This window comes from Mauremys mutica, chromosome 13 (assembly GCF_020497125.1).
Source record: "Mauremys mutica isolate MM-2020 ecotype Southern chromosome 13, ASM2049712v1, whole genome shotgun sequence".
In the NCBI taxonomy this organism is placed as follows: Eukaryota; Metazoa; Chordata; order Testudines; family Geoemydidae; genus Mauremys; species Mauremys mutica.
The window spans coordinates 32050277-32068915 of NC_059084.1; the positions used below are offsets into that span (position 1 = coordinate 32050277).

General features: G+C 38.8%; 2 protein-coding genes across 6 annotated transcripts in view; both read left to right on the forward strand.

Annotated features, from left to right (window-relative positions):
- Nucleotides 1–263: 263 nt before the first annotated feature.
- CPNE1 (copine 1) overlaps nt 264–18639 on the forward strand; it is a 98680-nt gene continuing 80304 nt past the window's right edge. The window contains exons 1-2 of one of the 4 annotated variants that reach the window (XM_044986475.1): nt 313–388; nt 4022–4072. The gene's annotated coding sequence lies outside the window, so the exon portion shown is untranslated. Of the gene's footprint in view, nt 389–3989; nt 4073–11233; nt 11356–18639 lie in introns of those variants that run through there. The other 3 variants (XM_044986474.1, XM_044986473.1, XM_044986476.1) reach the window with 3 other exon arrangements.
- Nucleotides 304–17673, forward strand: RBM12 (RNA binding motif protein 12). Of its 2 annotated transcripts, none has more exons than XM_044986469.1 (3): nt 304–388; nt 4022–4072; nt 11213–17673. In XM_044986469.1, exon 3 carries the CDS (start codon nt 11235–11237, stop codon nt 13869–13871), a length of 2637 nt encoding a protein of 878 aa, XP_044842404.1. In that variant the 5' UTR covers nt 304–388; nt 4022–4072; nt 11213–11234; the 3' UTR covers nt 13872–17673. The 2 variants fall into 2 exon arrangements, with proteins under 2 accessions (XP_044842404.1, XP_044842403.1); XM_044986468.1 differs by having other exon boundaries at nt 331–388; nt 3990–4072.

Here is an 18639-nt window from a genome sequence, read left to right on the forward strand (position 1 = left end):
CTACGAGGCCCGAGCGGCAGGACGGGGAAAAGCAGCAGCAAGGCGCGCGATGAACAGCAGTGTCAGCGCCCCGCCCCGCGCGCTACTGCAGGGCAGCAGGTTCCCTGTGGCCAAGGAGCCAGCGGCGCCGCGCGCCATATGGGCCCGCCCACTCTGCAGCAGGGCAGAGGCGGCGCGCGCGACAGGTCGTCACCAAAGCTCCGCCCCGCCCCCTCTCTGTTAGGCCCCGCCCCCTCTCCTGAAACCTCGCCCCCTCCCTCGCGGCGGCGCTTCAGCCGCGGCGGCCATTTTGTGGCGCTGCTCGGTCGGTGGCGCTGGGCTCGCGCGGGGAGCGGGGCCCGGGCGGCGATTATCTCCTTTCTAACCCTTTTTCCGTACAGATTCCTCGGTAAGAAATCTGCAGTGTCCGGGCCGGGCCCGGCCCCGCCCCTCAGCGGCCCCCTCCCCGCGCGGCTGGTCCCTGTCTCGGGGGGAGGCCGGGCCCGCCACGGAGCGTGTCTTCCCAGCCGCACAAAGGGGGGAGGGGCAGGGACTGGGCTGAGGAGGCCCCGGGGCGCGGGCCCCAGCGTGCCCGTGCCTCCGCCCTCGTTCGCAGGGCTCCGTTGTCGCCCGAGGCCTTAAATACCGGCGCCGCTCACGGCCCCGCTGCGGCCCGGAGCACCCCGCTGCGGCCGCTCCCCGGGGGCAGAGCCTGGCCCCTGCGCGGCTCATGCGAGTTGCGCGGAGTAGGCGGCGCGCTCGGGTGGGCGTGGAGTGCCCGTGGTCGCGGAGCCGTGTTTTCTTCTCGCAGACAATCCGGCGGCTTCCGCCCCTTTGTGCTCCGGGCTGCTGAATGTGAGCCCCGGCGCGGGGCTTTGGCTCCAGGGGCCTCGGAGCGGAGGATGGGAAACAGGAGTGAGCTGGATACTGACTCGCCTTTAACGTGCCAGCGTCTTGGGGCGCTTTGCAGAAATGAGCGATGGCTCCCTCAGTGCGTGCAACGAGTGTTCTGCTGCGACAGTGACAACAAATTAACGTCAAGCTTGTATGCCTTGGGAGGGGGCAGAAATAAAAGCAATGGCACGATTAAGGTTGTGATGTTGATGTTTGTACCCTCGTAGGCCATCTGGATACAAGGTGTAAACACAATACTTCTTACTTGGTGAGCTGACTACAGCATCTGTGGCAATCAAATTCTCCTTTGTGGTTCACATTGTTTCACCAGTTGGTGTGTGTCAGAGGATCCTGGCATGCCTTCACTCTAATTCCTTCTGGTTTGAATAGATCCACTTCTCAATAATAGGAAATACAACTAATCATTACAGCCTCTCTTAGAGAGGCAGTTGGGTTATCCACTGTTGATAGTGGACAGGAACAATTGTGGGCATCTTTCAGTGAGCGGGCCTGGAGGTTGCCTCTTTGCTCTTAGCTTTACAAGAAGCCTTTTGCTCTTTTCCAAAGTGAATATGCGGCCATGATGAAAAAGGAAGCTGTGCTGAAAAAAAATATAAAATGTGTTTGTATCAGTTTTTCCCCTGGAAAATGCGTAGGAAGGAGGAGTTGGCAAAAGTGAAGTTTAAATAGGATAAAATGCCCTTATCACTAACATAAGGAATGTAACTGTATGAAAGGTGTTTATGTAAACTGGTGTTACTTTAATCATAACTGCAGATTGGTGATGTACTCAGAACTACCGTAGGTTTTTCTTAGGTGCTGTAGACTATAGGAAAATGCTTCAAAATGGGTCCTAAGAAGAATGCATCTGGATCCTGTGTTAATACAGGAGGTTGGACTAGATAATCTCAGTTGTCCCTTCTGATGTTGGAATCTGAAACATGAATCTATTCTCTGAATTTTCCTCTTTCTTGGGGGGAGAAAATATCTTGGTTCTTGCTGTATTATCTTGTGTCCTTAGACTTGTGTATCGCTTCAAGCTTCCCTTCCCAACTCTCACTGCTGGGGTTAGAGAAGTAGATCAGTGCATCTTTTTCCACCTTTAGAGAACCTCGTTGCTTATTTTCACTTGTGACCTAAATTGGGTCTCATCCTAGTCTCTAGTGGATATTTGTCTACAGTGCAAAACCAATGGGGAATGTGGCAGAATTTGATTTTTTTCAGGAAAGGCATAAATCTAGAATTATGGGGTGATTCAGATCACAATTGTCAGTTCTGTATGGAAAAGCAGTATCTGCTTCTTTCTTCATTTGGTTGTGTATGTAGGTAACACCCTTGTGAGCACCAAATTCACATGAGAGAATGTCTCTGTGACAGTGTAATGTGGTCTTTTAAATGTTCTGATTCAAGATCTAGAAAATAACTTAGATTTGTCTAAACAAATCATGATGTTGGTTAATGGTAAATGAATTATGCTGGATGGGTACAATGGAAAGTTCAAACATTGTAGACTATTTGAAGAACGCTATTGGGTTTTGCATACTATAATGTGGTATTTTGTAGGATAATGTATCTTTAGCACAATATTACTTTAGCCTATTTTGATTAGATTTAGGTTTCTAGATAAGTGTACACAACTAGAATGCTTTTTGGTCTGTATAGTGGAAACGTTCTGAATTATCTGGAATTTCTTGGTAAAATGTTGCTTCTGTATGAAAGATCTATTCCAAATCTATATTTAAATAGATAAACATTTGTGTGAAAGCTGTCCTTCAGGTTATGTCATATCTTTTTGTATTGGGAATTACTTTTTGAAACTGGCTACTCTTTGGAGCAAATAGCAGATTCCTAATTTGGGATTGTCTGGTCTTGAGTCCTCTTTTTTTTTTTTTAAATAAAAAAGCATGGCTCTGTTTTGGAGATGAGTATATTTGTCATTTTAATGAAAAGTCTAACTTGCGGGACTTCAGTTTACATATTTTTCTCACTTGTAATTTTGCTGTTGGTGTCTTGTTTCCTGAAGGTTTTTGAATGTGACTGGTTTGTTTTAATCTTTTGATAGTGAATTCTTCTAGATTATATGCAGTACATTTAACACCAGTTTGTGGATGCATGTCAATGCTAAATGTTTACAGCAGATGCCTCCAGTGGTCCAACTTCATGAGAAAAGGGCAACTAATTCATATTTTTTCAGATGACCTGTTTCTCAATTTTTTCTTAATATATTTTTCTATAGGTACCTTCCAGAGAGCCAAGAGTATAGTGTGAGGTAATGGAATAGTTAATGCATGGTTGTTTTTTTTGTTTTTTTTTTGTTTTCAGATGTAGACACAAGCATTTCCAGTAAAAACATATAGCTTTTTTGCTCACTCTTGTGATCCCTGGAATAGAAATGTAATAATCTTGAGTACAAAGAACGACTGGGATCTGACTCTTGTATTGCATGTTAGATTAGGGCTGTATACTGCAAACAAAAAGGCATGGGTTCCCATAGTACAGCATGTGAAAGTGCGAGTTTTCCAAAGATGAGACTTCGATGTGTGTCTTAGCTCAAAAGGTTTTGCTGGTTCTTGGAAGGATATTGATATGTGTAGTTAAGTATTTCTCAGTAGCAGCATAAAGTACTGTTTTGCTTAGGTGGGGATAGGAAGGTGCAGAATTAAAAAGCAATTGACTTGATAGTGTTCGTAACAAATGGTTTGGGTAAGGTTTTATTATTCAGTATCAAGATTTGATTCTGCATTGTGAGTTTTGGGGGTCAAGGGTGTGACCCTTGCTTTCTAAAGATACATTGACTAATTCGGGAATCTGGAAAGGAAAAAAAACCCTGGAGATGTTAAATACTGTGTAATGAGTGTCTTCTGGCTTTTAATTTGTATGTATTCTTATGAGTTAAAATTTGGTAACAAAGTATAATTAAGCAAGTGCAATTATCAAAATGTAAGAGATTAACAAGTGTTTAAATTTTTTGCACACTTAGTCTTGTGGTTGATATATGATGCAGTGCTTTGTGGTGGTCTCAGACCTGAACTTTCTTAATATACAGTTCGTTGTGGACTGTTACTGCTGTTGTGTTGCCTGAATTGATTTTTGCCTCCATTTATTCTTTATTGCAGTCTAAAAGTTGGTTTTAATTGGTTGCCCACAGGATTGGCTTGGCTTCTGCTACTTATTAAGAAAAAAACAGCAGTCTCTGCAGGTAAGAGATTTTTGACATGAAGATTTCTTTTTATGCTTATTGACTACATGTTAAGAATATTTCTTAACAATTATGTGGAATATATGAATTGGTATCAAAATATTTTGGTCAGTAAAAATTGCGCGCGCACACAGTTTGGCTTTTTAGCTCTGATTCCCACTGGTAATCGTTGTTATGGCAGTGTTGTCCTTGTAAATGACTTTTCTGCCAAATTCTGTAGTGCTGTTTTATCAGCATATGGTAGTTTTGAATACTCTCTCCAACCATTCTCCACTGTTTGTAAATGTAGGTATTTGCTGCAGGCAATAGTTCTGCATGTTCCTAAAAGCTATAGATATCAATGTGTAAAATATATACTATTTGGGTTCTTATAACTAGGATTTGCAGTATTTAGAGCGCTCGGATATATTTATTTCTGAGAAGGTATTTAGGCTTTCTTAATTTAATAGGTGAATGCTAGTCCTTGCAAAAAAAGTCTGCCACCTGCCCAGTTCTAGCTATAATTAGTCCCCCTAACACTTCTCGAGCTAGATACCTTCAATCCTTTCTTCAGCATCAATGCTGTTCTGCCTTCTAGACTCTGTTCAAGGATTGCCAAACATGTGCATGTGTTGGTGATGGTATTGTAGATTAACATTCAGCAGGGACTAGGTAGAGACTTCCAAACTTGTGTTTATACCTGTGAACTATATGTAAATTCAGAGGTTAGTCCAGTACCCTTCTCTGTTCAACACTTTTTACATATGGCCTTAAATTACTTACTATTTTCTATGTACCCAGTTTCTGTTAATCTTCCTGAAAGTTGCACATTGTGAGTGTATAACACTGACAAATACTGTCCTCTTATGGGTTGCACACTTATGATAATAGCAATTATTTTTGAAACTGGAAATAGAAATAATTGTCTATCAAGATAGACTTTAAGGCCAGAAGGTACCATCGTGATCATCTAGTCTGACCTCCTGCACACTGCAGGCTACAGGACCTTACCCACCCACTCCTGGAATAGACCCCTAACCTCTAGCTGAGTTACTGATGTCCTCAAATCCTGGTTTAAAGACTTTGTTACAAAGAATCCACCATTTACAGTAGTTTAAACCTGCAAGCGACCCGTGCCCCATGCAGAAGATGAAGGTGAAAACCCTCCAGGGTCTCTGCCAATCTGACCCAGGGAAAAATTCCTTCCTGACCCCAAATATGGCTATCAGTTAGACCCTGAGCATGTGGGTGAGACCCACCAGTTGGACACCTGGGAAAGAATTATCTGGAGTAACTCAGAGCCCTCCCCATGTATTGTCCCATCACCGGCCGTTGGAAGTTTTTAATTGAAATGATTTCTTAATTTTAATTTCAACTAGATTTTTATTTGCATGTGGATAATTATTCACTTTCCATTTTTAGTCATAAATTGCTAAAGTGGATTTTATATTTTTTTAATTTAGTAGAATTTCAGATTTTACATAGATGCATCATACTTAAAATGCCCATCTGTACTGCAAAAGTCAGGATGAGGGGATGGATTCATTGTCAGCCTTACAGTGAGAAAAACATAACCCTGAACACAATCGATAAGCCCCACACTATATTTGCAACCATCACCTTCCAGTATTGACCTGGAAAGTAGAAATGCTTTAACCAGGCCGTGCTGCTCCATCACGGATTTGTAGTTTGAATCAATGGGATTTATGCATCTAAATCACTTAGGTGCTTTTGAAAATCCCACCCTTAAGAGCTTAAGTATAGGCTCCTATTTTTTGTGAATTTGGGCCTGAGAGTGGTTTTAGGAGTTTATAATTTTGTTACAGTGAAATTCTAAAATGTTAATATAAACGCTGAAGTCGTTTTGTTTTGAAATGACAGCTGTTATGCATCTTAATAAGCTTTTATCAAAAATACAGTTTTAACCCCTGATGTTGCAAGCACTTATGGACATGCTTTACTTCAAGCATGAGTAGTCTCGTTGAGTCAAAGCGTCTAGCCATTTAAGTAAAGTTCGATTACCTGTTAAGTGTTGTATGATCAGGATCTTAATTTTCAATATTTTAATTTGGTACCTATAGCAGTTTTGTAAAATTCAAATAAGGTATCCTACCAGGAGTGATTTAAAAAAAAAATTCTACTGCATTTATGATTGTTAATTTTAAATTACAGAGAGTTTATTCTCTGTAATACATAAGTCTTACTTTTCATCCTTAGGTTTCACAGCTGCCTAAGGGGTTGGAATACCTGACTCCCATTAAAATTAAAGGGAACTGGGAATCTGAATCCCAGTCCCACTAAATAGGTGACTTTGAAAATATCAAGCTAAAGTAAAACTTGTTAAATTAACAGATTATTAGGCAATTAGACAAATTCTGGCCTGTGGGCCAGATTCAGGATAATAAATGTAATTGTCTGACATCCATAAAACATTAGGTCTTCAGAATGGAAACCATAATTTAAAAAAAAAAAAGCTTCAGGCTTATAGTTGCAGTGATAAGCTTCCAAATAGGATACAGCACTGTCTTAACTTGAAATGACAGTTCTAAGAGGTCTGAACCTCCTCAGTCATCTCAATGACATGCTATCTCTGAAACCTACCAATGATTACTTAAGGACCAGATTATAAACTAGGTATGCAAAAGTGGAGCATTTGAAACAAATTTTTAATTTTCTGATTCAGTTACTGCATTTGAACATGCAACTAGAGTAACTGCATACACACATGAGAAAATAGAGACTCCCACAATTGTGATTTTATATTTCTATATATATATTTTTTTATTTTAATGATCTGATGTCAATTGTAATTCTGTGAATCACAGGTAGTTATAACCATAATGAAGTGGCCCTTGGTGTAATAAAAATGCTCTCTCTCCACAGAATGAGTTTGACACTCTTGTGCTCTTTTTTAAATATCTGGTGAGAAATTTAGCTTGGATTCTAAATACATCCTTAAATCTTCCACTGTTTTGGAGAAAATAAAATATATATACTGCACCAAAATATGTAATTACTAACCACTTAAAGTTGTTTAAGTAGAAAACCCATCCATACCACCTCTTTGTGTAAACATTTTTATTCATCAACAGTTAATGCTCTTATCTGTTATTGTGACACTCCTGGTGTATGCTTGAGGAAGTCATTATGAAAAAGTCAATGTTTTCCATTTGACAAAGGATAAAATAAGTAGTGGAAAAACATGTGTGATTTGAGGGTATATGGGTAAAAATAATACAAATATCTAAGTTTAATCTCTTTATGCAGCAGATAATGCTGAGGACTTATGTCTCTTAATATTTTAATGTTTAAAAGTCGGAGTTCCTGAATACCTTAGTTGGCTGTATTAAATGATTTTCAAATCTAATCAGTACTGTAACATGGACACTCTTGGACCCCTAGCTTTTTAAAAATAGTTTCCTGTTAAATATTTGTAATTTTGGCACGTATTTAAAAGCATCAGGTCCCTCTAATATGAATATTATCCTGTGACGTGACCCACAAATTCCCTGTTTTATAACAGTTCAGTAATGCTGCTTTCCTTAAATTTGTAAGGATTTTCATTATAAATCACTAGTTTTGGAGATTTGTAGCCTTATTTAAGGATTGGTCAAATTTATGTTTCCTTAAAATTATATAAATAACACTTCCCTTTTTAAAACAGAGAACAAAAATGTTTTAAATGCTAACAAACTATTGTAGAAATCCTAGCAGTTTTTGAGTAATACAGGGTTTGACAAATGGTTTACTTCTATGATGTAAACACTTCTGCTGTTCAGAAGAAAATTACCCTTGAAAAATGGTTGAGAAAACAAATTTAATTTTCAGATTTTTTACTATAAACTTAAAAACATATTGTAAGACTTCTAGAAAGTATTGAAATGAGACCAGAATGGCCAAACTAAACACATTCCAAAACTTTTTAAAATATATTTTACCAAAAGTCTGGAAAGAGATTTACTTTTAAAAAATACTCACTTGAAAGGTGGTGTATATACCTTCCTTTACAATTACACTTGGTATTTCTGTGGAAGAAAGTGTTCCCTTACTGGTAAAATACCAGTATGTTTTCATGTGTTCCACTTTATTTAGATCACGTTTTCTGTTGCCATAGCAGTTTCAGTCCCTTCAATCTAGGAAATTCTGGTAGCAAAATGTAACCAAAGCTATAGCAGCAGCACAGCAGATAGTGTACCAGTATAGTATCTAGGGCACTGTTTGTTGCAGGTAATTGATATTTCTGCTGTTGCCTTTAAGGAGACAGGAAGCAGAGGGGGCAGCCACACTTCTAATGCCTACTAGGAATGGGCCAAAGCCTACATAATGTTAAAATCCATTGCTGATGGTGATTAGGAGAGGAAAAGGGCAGACTGCAGAATGCTTCAAAGGATAGAAATGTTCCTTCTCCAGTTAGAGTGAAACACAGACTGCTAGAGAGCATAAACTTAGGTGCCTTTCATCTGTTGGCCATAATGCATGGGACTGCTCATTTCCCTCAAAATGGTGGTAGCTGCCTGTTTTACCTGAATATTTAGTTCAACCAGGTGTCAGTGTGGATAATCTTTGAATTTTCTGTAACAGTGCACAGCAATATTACTAACAGTTCAGAACAGGAATTAGAGAATAAAGTCATCATCAAAACTGCTGGGGGAACTTAGGAAAGCAAATGTAACGGAGTTTGAATTTTACTTGTACACTGAGAAATAATGCTTTTAGTGTGGCAGAAAGTGCTGTGGGATCTTATGATCACAATTGGTCAGGACTTTAGTTTTACATCCAACTTTGGTGTGACATCTTTGGTAGCACATTGCCTCCTAATGCTGCAGTAGCCCATCTTTTTTGTAATGAATTCCCTTATGAATATCTAAAACCACTTACTGTGGCATATAGGAGTTTTCAGAGGTCTTCATTCAAGTATTGAATGGGTTTTCATTGCTTAATGAGGGAGCTAATGGGATTCTAGGGGAGGAGAGGATCAGGTGAAGGATGATGCTGGTAACTACCCAGGACAAGAAACTGGCTTCTGAATCGGAATTGGGCTAGGCTTGGCAAATCTTAAAGCACTGAAACCTTATCCTCCTGCTAAGTGTGTGTTTAGGTTAGGAAAGAACTTGAGGAAAACTTAAGGTGTTTGAGATTAGCTAATTCTGACCTAAAATTTTTCCTGGTGTATATACAGGTTAACTCCTTTTATCTAGAGTTACCAGACTGAGGTCAAACCTAAACTTCCTCTGTGGTTGACCTCAACTAGTTAAATTGAGGTTAACATATTTTACTTGTGGCCTTTGTCTGGAGATTTAAGGTAAAAATGTAAGCATGTCCTAGCTTATATGCTAACTATCATTCTAAGTCTAGTTTAGACAAGACACTCTTACACTTGCAAAACTGAGTAGAGACAAGGAAACCTAGCTATAATGCATGTTAACATCACACCTTTATATATCCTAGGGCCTTTGTCTATAGTAGCAAAATAGTTAGGGTTAACTAATAAGCATTAGCCAACTCCAACCTAACCTTGATCTCTCTTCCTAATCAAGGCAAAAACCCTAGCACAGGGTTACATTTCACTGTGTAGCCTGTACCACCCTCAGTGGGGTGGGAAGGGTGACCACTTCTAAGCAGTGGTGACAGTTCAGACTGTTCCTCACTATCAGTATGGTTCACAGCCTGCATTGTGGCCCCATCCTTCTCCAGCTGGTGTATGAGTTATGGCCCACAGTGAGAGGTAGAAATCTGTTTCTCTTTGCCACTGCCACAGACCTTTAGCTCTAAGGTCCAGAATAGATTAGGAAAATAATGTTTTTTAAACATTCATACTGTTTTTAAATACCATTTATCTTGTATAGGTTAGGAGGTGAACTTCCTGTCTACAGTAGATTGTTAGGCACCATTTTAAAATGCTTTATTTCCCTAGTCTGGATGGGCCTAAAGGGAGAAGGAAGGATGGAAATGGCTATAGATTTAGGCCAAGTTTATTAACAAATGAGTTAGGCCTCTAAATCCAGAGCTAGGCACCTAGTTTTTAAAAAAGTGGCGAGCACAGAGTATTCCTATTGAAGTCAGTGGAAACTATTGAAAACTTAGAAAATGTAAAGCCATTGAGTTAGTGGGGCTGACTTTAGGCACTCATTTTTGAGAATCTTGGCCCTAAGGTTTACATAATTACAGTCACCTGGGATACCATATAGCTGTGCCCATGCCCTGGTTCTGATCCACAGATTATTAGGCCTTGCTCAGGCTTTGCCTTTAGGCAGCAAGTGAAAGTTGGGAAAATACTGTTTATAACTAGTTTCAAATATTGGAGTTTGCAGTTCTGGGGCACATTCCATTAATAAAGTGTATTTGGAAGCATATTGTTCATACTGGGGTAATGCTCAAAGGTCCTGTTAGGATTGGGACCCTATTTTGGTAGGTACTGCATTAACACAGAGGAAGATAGTCCTTGTCCCAAAGAACTTAACCTCCCCCTCCCCTCTTGTTTTTGGGGTAGGGGGTGATAAATGTGCTGTCAAGAAACACAGTAAAAAGAAATTGAAAACTGTGATTAAAAATTTGACCAAGCTAAATTTAAGGCTATGATCAATTCCAACTAATTTCCTTTCCCTCTCTGTTTGTAAAGATTTTGTATTTAAGATCTGTGCAAAAGAGAAGGTCTTAAACTTTATTCGGTAGTATTGCACTTTTTCTATTCAGTCGGAGCACGAGTATTTTAAGTATACAAAAGTGTCTTATTGTTTCAGTAGTCTTCCAAGATTCAAGGTGTGCGGTATGTTTTTTGCATGTGACCACTGAAGTTCAGTTGCTTAGCTGAAACATTAATTTTTTGTACATTCCACTAAATATTGAACCATCTGAAGTAATAGTTCCGATTTAACCTCACTCTTGGTATTTGTATTGACACTTGTTTGGGTCTCAGGCTGACTTTTCTTTAAAATCTTGATTTAACAGATTATTTTGGATTTTTTTGGTGCAAACCTTGAGTTAATCTTGTGTTGCAAATGCTTAATATTTTATTTGAATAAAAGTCTAGAACTTAAACATGCTTTAATTTTCAAGATGTCTTTAGGAGTATGTAAACAATGTAGTAGATGGTGTCTGTAGGTAAATACGTGGTATCATAAACAGTAGTCTGACATAGCCGTTGCCTTTTCTCATCTGCAGGTGTGTGTTGTTTCAGCGCAGCATGGCTGTGGTCATCCGCTTGCAAGGTCTCCCGATTGTGGCGGGGACCATGGACATTCGCCACTTCTTCTCTGGATTGACCATTCCTGATGGGGGCGTGCATATTGTAGGGGGTGAACTGGGTGAGGCTTTCATCGTTTTTGCCACTGATGAAGATGCAAGGCTTGGTATGATGCGCACAGGTGGTACCATTAAAGGGTCAAAAGTAACGCTGTTGCTGAGCAGTAAAACTGAAATGCAAAACATGATAGAACTTAGTCGTAGGCGTTTTGAAACTGCCAATTTAGACATGCCACCAGCAAACGCTAGCAGGTCTGGACCACCGCCTAGTTCTGGAATGAGTGGTAGGGTAAACTTACCTACGACAGCACCTAATTTTAACAATCCTTCTCCTAGTGTAGTAACTGCAGCTACTCCTGTGCATGAAAGCAACAAAAACATACCCACATTCTCAACTGCCAGTATGGGAACGGCACCTCCAAATCTTGGAGCTACCTTTGGTAGCCCAACGTTTAGCTCAACTATACCTAGCACAGCATCCCCTATGAACACAGTACCACCCCCACCAATTCCTCCCATCCCATCTATGCCATCTTTGCCACCAATGCCTTCTATTCCCCCCATACCTGTCCCGCCTCCTGTACCTACGCTGCCCCCTGTTCCCCCTGTACCACCAATACCCCCTGTTCCTCCTGTACCACCAATGACACCTATGCCTCCTATGTCAGGAATGCCTCCTATGAATCCTCCACCTATAGCACCTTTACCTACTGGAATGAATGGGTCTGGAACAGCAATGAGTATGAACAGTGGCTTGAATCCATTGTTTATGGGTCCTATGAATCCTGTAAATCCTATTCAGATGAATTCTCAAAGTGGTGTGAAACCCCATTCTATCAACCCAGATGACTTGTATGTCAGTGTTCATGGAATGCCCTTTTCTGCAACAGAATCTGATGTGAAAGACTTTTTCCATGGGCTCCGTGTGGATGCAGTACATATGCTGAAGGATCACTTAGGCCGAAATAATGGAAATGGACTAGTTAAGTTTTTCTCTCCTCAAGATACTTTTGAAGCACTGAAGCGAAACAGAATGCTGATGATTCAGCGCTATGTTGAAGTTAGTCCTGCAACAGAGAGACAGTGGGTGTCTGCTGGAGGCCATATAACTTTCAAGCAAACCATGGGTCCTACTGGACAAACCCATCCTCCGCAGACGCTTTCTAGGTCCAAATCTCCTAGTGGACAGAAAAGGTCACGGTCAAGATCTCCTCATGAGCAGGGTTTCTGTGTTTATTTGAAAGGTCTTCCCTTTGAATCAGAGAACAAACATGTGATAGATTTCTTTAAAAAGTTAGATATTGTTGAAGACAGTATTTATATAGCTTATGGACCCAATGGGAAAGCAATTGGTGAAGGCTTTGTTGAGTTCAGGAATGAAGCTGACTACAAGGCAGCTTTGTGTCATCATAAACAGTACATAGGGAACCGTTTCATTCAAGTTCATCCCATAACCAAAAAGGGTATGTTAGAAAAGATAGACATGATTCGGAAAAGATTGCAGAACTTCAGCTATGATCAGAGAGAGGTCATGATGAATACTGAGGGAGAAACAGGCCCGCCAAAGTTGTGTGCACATATATCAAATATTCCATACAATATTACAAAAATGGAAATCCTTCAGTTTCTAGAGGGACTGTCAGTGGAAGAAAACTCTGTACAAATTCTTGTTGATAACAATGGGCAAGGTTTAGGACAAGCACTGGTTCAGTTCAAAACAGAAGATGATGCTCGTAAGTCAGAGCGCCTCCACCGTAAAAAGCTGAATGGAAGAGATGTTATTTTACGTGTAATCACCCTAGAAGAAATGAGAGAAACTGAGAGAAATCCACCATCCCAAGGGAAAAAGTTGCTGAAAATGCCAATGCAAGGGAATGCGGCAATGCCAGGAGTGCAAAATGCTGGTGGGGATGAGCGTTCCTTTATGGGTGGTAACTCAAAAGATGCAAATAATGGCCCTCCATTTAATTTTCCCAGTAATTTTAGTGGGTCTAACACATTTGGTCCCCCTCTTCCACCACCAGGAATGGGTGGCTTTGGTGATTCTAGACCAGGAATGCCTTCAGTTGGAACTAGTGGTTTACCTGGTGCTGGTATTGATGTCCCAGGTTTTGGGAGTGGTCCCAGTAATCTGAGTGGACCATCAGGTTTTGGAGGGGGACCTCAAAACTTTGGGAATGGGCCTGGTAATTTAGGTGGGCCTCCTAGCTTTGGTAGTGGCCCTCCTGGTATTGCAGGTGGTCTTGGACATTTAAGTGGACCTCCAGGGTTTGGACCTGGACCAGGAAACTTACATATTAGTGGACCCCCTGGTTTTGGAACAGGTTCTGGAAAGCCAGGGCCAACTGTCATTAAAGTGCAAAACATGCCTTTTACGGTATCAGTGGATGAAATTTTGGATTTCTTTTATGGTTACCAAGTGATCCCAGGTTCCGTGTGCTTAAAATACAATGAAAAAGGTATGCCCACAGGAGAAGCAATGGTTGCATTTGAGTCTCGTGATGAAGCAATGGCAGCTGTTGTTGATCTAAATGACAGACCTATAGGTTCGAGAAAAGTCAAACTTGTTTTAGGGTAGCCGTTCATATAACATGTTTGTAGAATAGATATTCATAGTGCTGTGATTAATTCATCCAGATTGTTTTTATAGTATTTCCAGGGTAGAACCTGTGGATTGTTTAAATTGCAAACAAACTTGTTTTGAGAAGGCAGAGCACTGGTTTAACCATTTACAGAAGAATCACTGCAAGGATAAGTGTGCAGTGAATTTCCCAGTACGGCTGTGTGGAGAAGAAAGACAGATTCTTATTCACCAATAGAAAAAGTTTGCTAAAGCTAAATTGGCCCCATAATGCTTATCAAGGAATCTAGATTGGTTTTATGTAGTTTTGGATTAGGGAAGCAGTTATGTATTAAGATGAAGTCAGTGAGTGGGTGCTATTGCAAGCCACTGTAAAACAAGATAGCCATTCCTAGATTTGGTTAAAAGCTGGCTGATTTTGCTTTGTTACAGGTCAAAGCTTTGTTTAAAATCCTGAATTTACTTTGCAACTGAATGAATTCTCAGTGTACACAGATTAACTGTTTTGTGTATGTACCTTTATTGTTTTTCAAAGGTTCTTGCTGTATGTGAACAGTCAATTATGCACATTGCTGATGTGTCTACCGAACTAATTCCTATGCATATGAGCAGAACTGTTCTGTAAAATTCAAGCTGTTCTTTGTGGAATAACCTTTAGTTATTTTTATTGTTGCATTTAAAACTGTGCGGAATAAGACTTTTGCCACATAAGTGTAGGTATAACCTCAAATATATTGAGTTGACTGTTTACTTAAAATTGAATTATAAAGTTGATGCCATACAAGCAACAACTAGAAAACACTCATCATTGTTTAAGTAGCTTGATTTGTTAGGATTACATAAATCAGTTGGGATAGGATCTTCAGCACTAGTTTGGATATTTAATGTTGTAGTTCTCACATCTCTGGAACTACTCACATGGAATGTCGCATTTAAGAGAGCCAAAGGGATGAATATTACTAGAATATTGGAGTCCAGTTAAAGTTTTAAGAATAGTGTAAAACATATGAAAGAAATTTTTGAAATTACCAGCTACTCTGAATATTGCTATGAGATACTTCAGAGACTAAATTTTATTTTCCCAAAAAACCCTTGAATCTATTTTCATTGAGTTGTTGTGTATTTTTTCAATAAAGTTGTGTTTAATTCCAATTCTGTAAAGAATTGCCATTTTCCTTACTGTCCAGTAAAGCCTTTAATGGAGAATAGAGAATCAGAAAGCAATTTTACAAAAGAGTGAAAAGTAGAACTCACAGTTTGTCTACACTTAGCTTATAATAAATTCAGACTCTTCTCTTGGTCTGAAAATCCCACTATTTCCTGCAAATCATTGTACTTAAACACAGCAGTCTATAAACTATTCTGTTTGTTGGTTGAAGAAAAATGGTGCCTTTTAGTGTTGCATATCATGGAACACTGAAGTATGTAGCCTGGCATAATTTAGAGGTGCAAGTGGCAACAGTTTTATTCATGTGGTGTATAGGAGAGATTTGAAAGCCTGTGCAACACTACATCCTGAGAGGATTTCACAGTACAGGAATTTTTGGAAGGATTGTATAAAGGTGTACTACAATAAAGAGGCGGTTGCATTACACAGATGCTTTTGTAATTCATGAGTATAAATTTTTTTTGACAGATCACTAGGTGGTGCTCTGACTTTGGAAAAGTGATGTGATTGTATATACTGTTTAAAATTAAGCCTCCTGTTAATAAAACTGTCTCTGAAAATTCATGTTATGCATTTTAACAGTCTTTGGGGATATTGTTTCAACAGCAGATTTTTTTTTTCCTCTTTGAAAGGCTGAAAGTTCTGTTACTGATGTCAGAAAGATGGGATATTTGAATAGGAGACAAGTCTTTCAGTTTATTTTTTTTTATTTTGCTCTGTTCTTAAAACAGTACATTTTTATTAAAATTTCATATTATATTGCAGTTATTATTTGGGTGCTGTTTCTTCATATTTCATACTAGAATAAAAATATTGAAAAGGAAAACCTGCCTTCATTGTTCACAGAATTAATTGAATTAAGAATTTATTAGTATGTGGCTTGCAGAAACTGGTGGTAACTGTATTTCAAGCTTGAATGAATCACAACAAAGCATTTCTTGTTGTGAAATGTAATTAAACTACTGCAATCTGGAATTTGATTCCTTGTGTATCTAAGATTTAATACAGTGCTGTGTATCTTGCTCTTCTTGGTATTTGGGTGTGGGATTTTTGGTATACCTTTCAAAATACTCTAGATATTGCTGTGAAACATGCTTGTACACATGTTCCTTCAGACTTCCTAACAAGTTGCAGGTTTGTGTTGGAAATCTTTCATTTTCTGTTTATTTTTAATTTTCTGTATGGTCTAAAAGATTTGTAAAGCTGTTTCATAAGTTGTGCATTTGTAAATGCTTTAATTCTGTTTTCAAAAATTTATGTAAATGTGTTGTATTTGGAAGAGGAACTTTCTAATGAAGGGTTTGAGTTTTCTTTTCTGCATCTTGCCAAACAGCTGATATGCTCATTGTCCTTTAGTGTAATGGGTTAGTAAATATATCTCTGTAAAATATATACTTGTAAGTATATCTGTGGATTTCTCCATAAATATTAAGAAATCCTATTTGCCTAGAGAGTTTTAAGGTATATTTTGTATATACACTGTAGTTGTGCACTTTTACAATAGTTAAATATATTAATTTCTTAAAGCTAGTGTAAAGTATGCGTTGGGCTAAAATTAGTTGAAAACATCAGTCATACACCAAGTTGCCATAGCAACTTTTTCATGTTAGACAAACTCCTAAGCTGTTAAAATCAAAGTAATAAAAATTTAGGATACCATTTATCCATAATTTAAACTTCATACAGAAAAAATTCAGAGCTTACAGGTGTAAGGTAGCTAGCAACAGTAAGACGTTAGTAGATGGTGGTGGCAGCCTAGCAGACATTGGTTATTAAAAGTAGGTGCTGCTTGTCAGTTACCTTGGCTAATTTGAAACTGTAAAAACAGAAGTTATTAGTCTGAAGGGTCTAAACATCTGTGTCCCTTCAACTTGTAAAATTATCACTCAGAAAAAATTATCGTGTGTAAAAATATGGCAGTTAATGAGAAAATATGAATCTTGGGCTTATTAGTAAACAAGTTCAACAGTGTGTAATATTTTTATTAACACCTTATTTAAAAAGAGGCTTATAATTGACAGGGAAGAATTGTTACTATCAGGTGCCACCATGATATTAAATCTCAGGGTTTTTTTCTGTTTTTAAAGTAGTCTTATTTAATAAACATGTTAAAAAATAAAGCTGCTGCTTTTAATACTCCAAGAAAGAATGTTTCCTTGCACAACAAATCATATTTTGGGAAAGCCAAGACTTTATTAATAGAGGAATACTGTCATTTTAAAAATCTAAATATTAGTGATTGGGGTTCTGTTGGTTTAGAAAATTGAAGGTTATGTCCTTTTCAGTAAAATAAGAGCAGGAGTACCCTTTTCATAATAAGTTTACACACACAAATGTCCATCCTCAGAGTTTATTTGGAGCAAGGAGGGATATGGATAAACCAACAAGAGTTTATGCCAGATTACACTGAGTTCTTGAGAGAATTCCACAAATAGACCAAGAGTTTTGCTTGATTTTGGCTGCAGTTTAGAACTCACCTGTGTTCTCCTAAGAACATGTGAAAAAAATAAATCTTGTCCAATAGCTGTTATGTATATTTCTGTGGGATGTTTTTTGTAGAATAGGGAATGGAGTTCTTAACAAAGGAGGAGTTCATCTCAGTTACCATAATAAACACTTTTATTAATTCCATATCAATTCTGATTTATTTGGTTTTAAGTTGTGTTGGAGTTTGCTCTCTGATTTCTTAAAGTAAATGATTGTAGCACATGTCAGATCCCAGAATCAAAGGACTTCACTTTTTTATACAAATCTGGAATTTAGTGTAGGTGGAAGTCTGCAGTCTATATGTCCTGCAGTAAGATTGCTTGCTTGATTCTAGTTAATTATTTTTAGTGAGATTCAGTAGCTGGTCTGACATCTGGGAAACATATTAAACTCAAAAGATGCTGTCAGACTGAGATTATTTTTTTAAATTGACTTTTCTAAAGTATTTGCTTACCCTTTAGATAATATGTATGTGATTTAAAAACGGGTTTTCTGCTCTCCTGCTTGTTTATTGGGGCGGAGCTTTCAGAAAGGGAAAGTGTGTAAGTCTGAGAACAAGGCCCTCTTTCCCCCCCACCCCCTTGCAAGCTCCTGCCTGCTGCCTCTTCATTTTGTTTAGCTGCTACTGGAAAACACTCTTGCAGAGCCTTGAAGAGTAGTGATGGGGACCTCATATGCACAGAGCAGTGCTTGATGTCATACTAGTGCATGAAAAGGGAGTACAACTAGCCATCAGCAAAACAGGGAAAGTGGCTGTACGCTAAATGGTGTCATGCACAAAGTGAAACTTGAAAACTTTTTTCTAATTATTTCTAGTTATAAGACTTTTCCATTTTAGGTAGGCACAAAATTGTAAAATAGTTTTCAAGTTACCCTTTAAAGATTTTCCCTCAAAATGAAAAATCTTTATCAGTTGCTAGTATTCTCTCCATAAATGAGTTTTGTATCTCTTCTCCTGCACTGTTCCTGGTGTCTGCTCTGGTGAGTGTGCTGTAGCTCCTTTCCATAGAAATGATTTTCCTGGCTCAGTAGGTCTCAAGGGTTTATTTTTTTCCCAAATGGAAAAGGGCCTGAAATTTCCATGTTCTGGGGAATACTTCCCACTCGCTG

What these genes read in the sequence shown, in the direction of transcription:
- RBM12 (XM_044986469.1), top strand. Translation starts at nt 11,235, where the DNA reads ATGGCTGTGGTCATCCGCTTGCAAGGTCTCCCGATTGTGGCGGGGACC.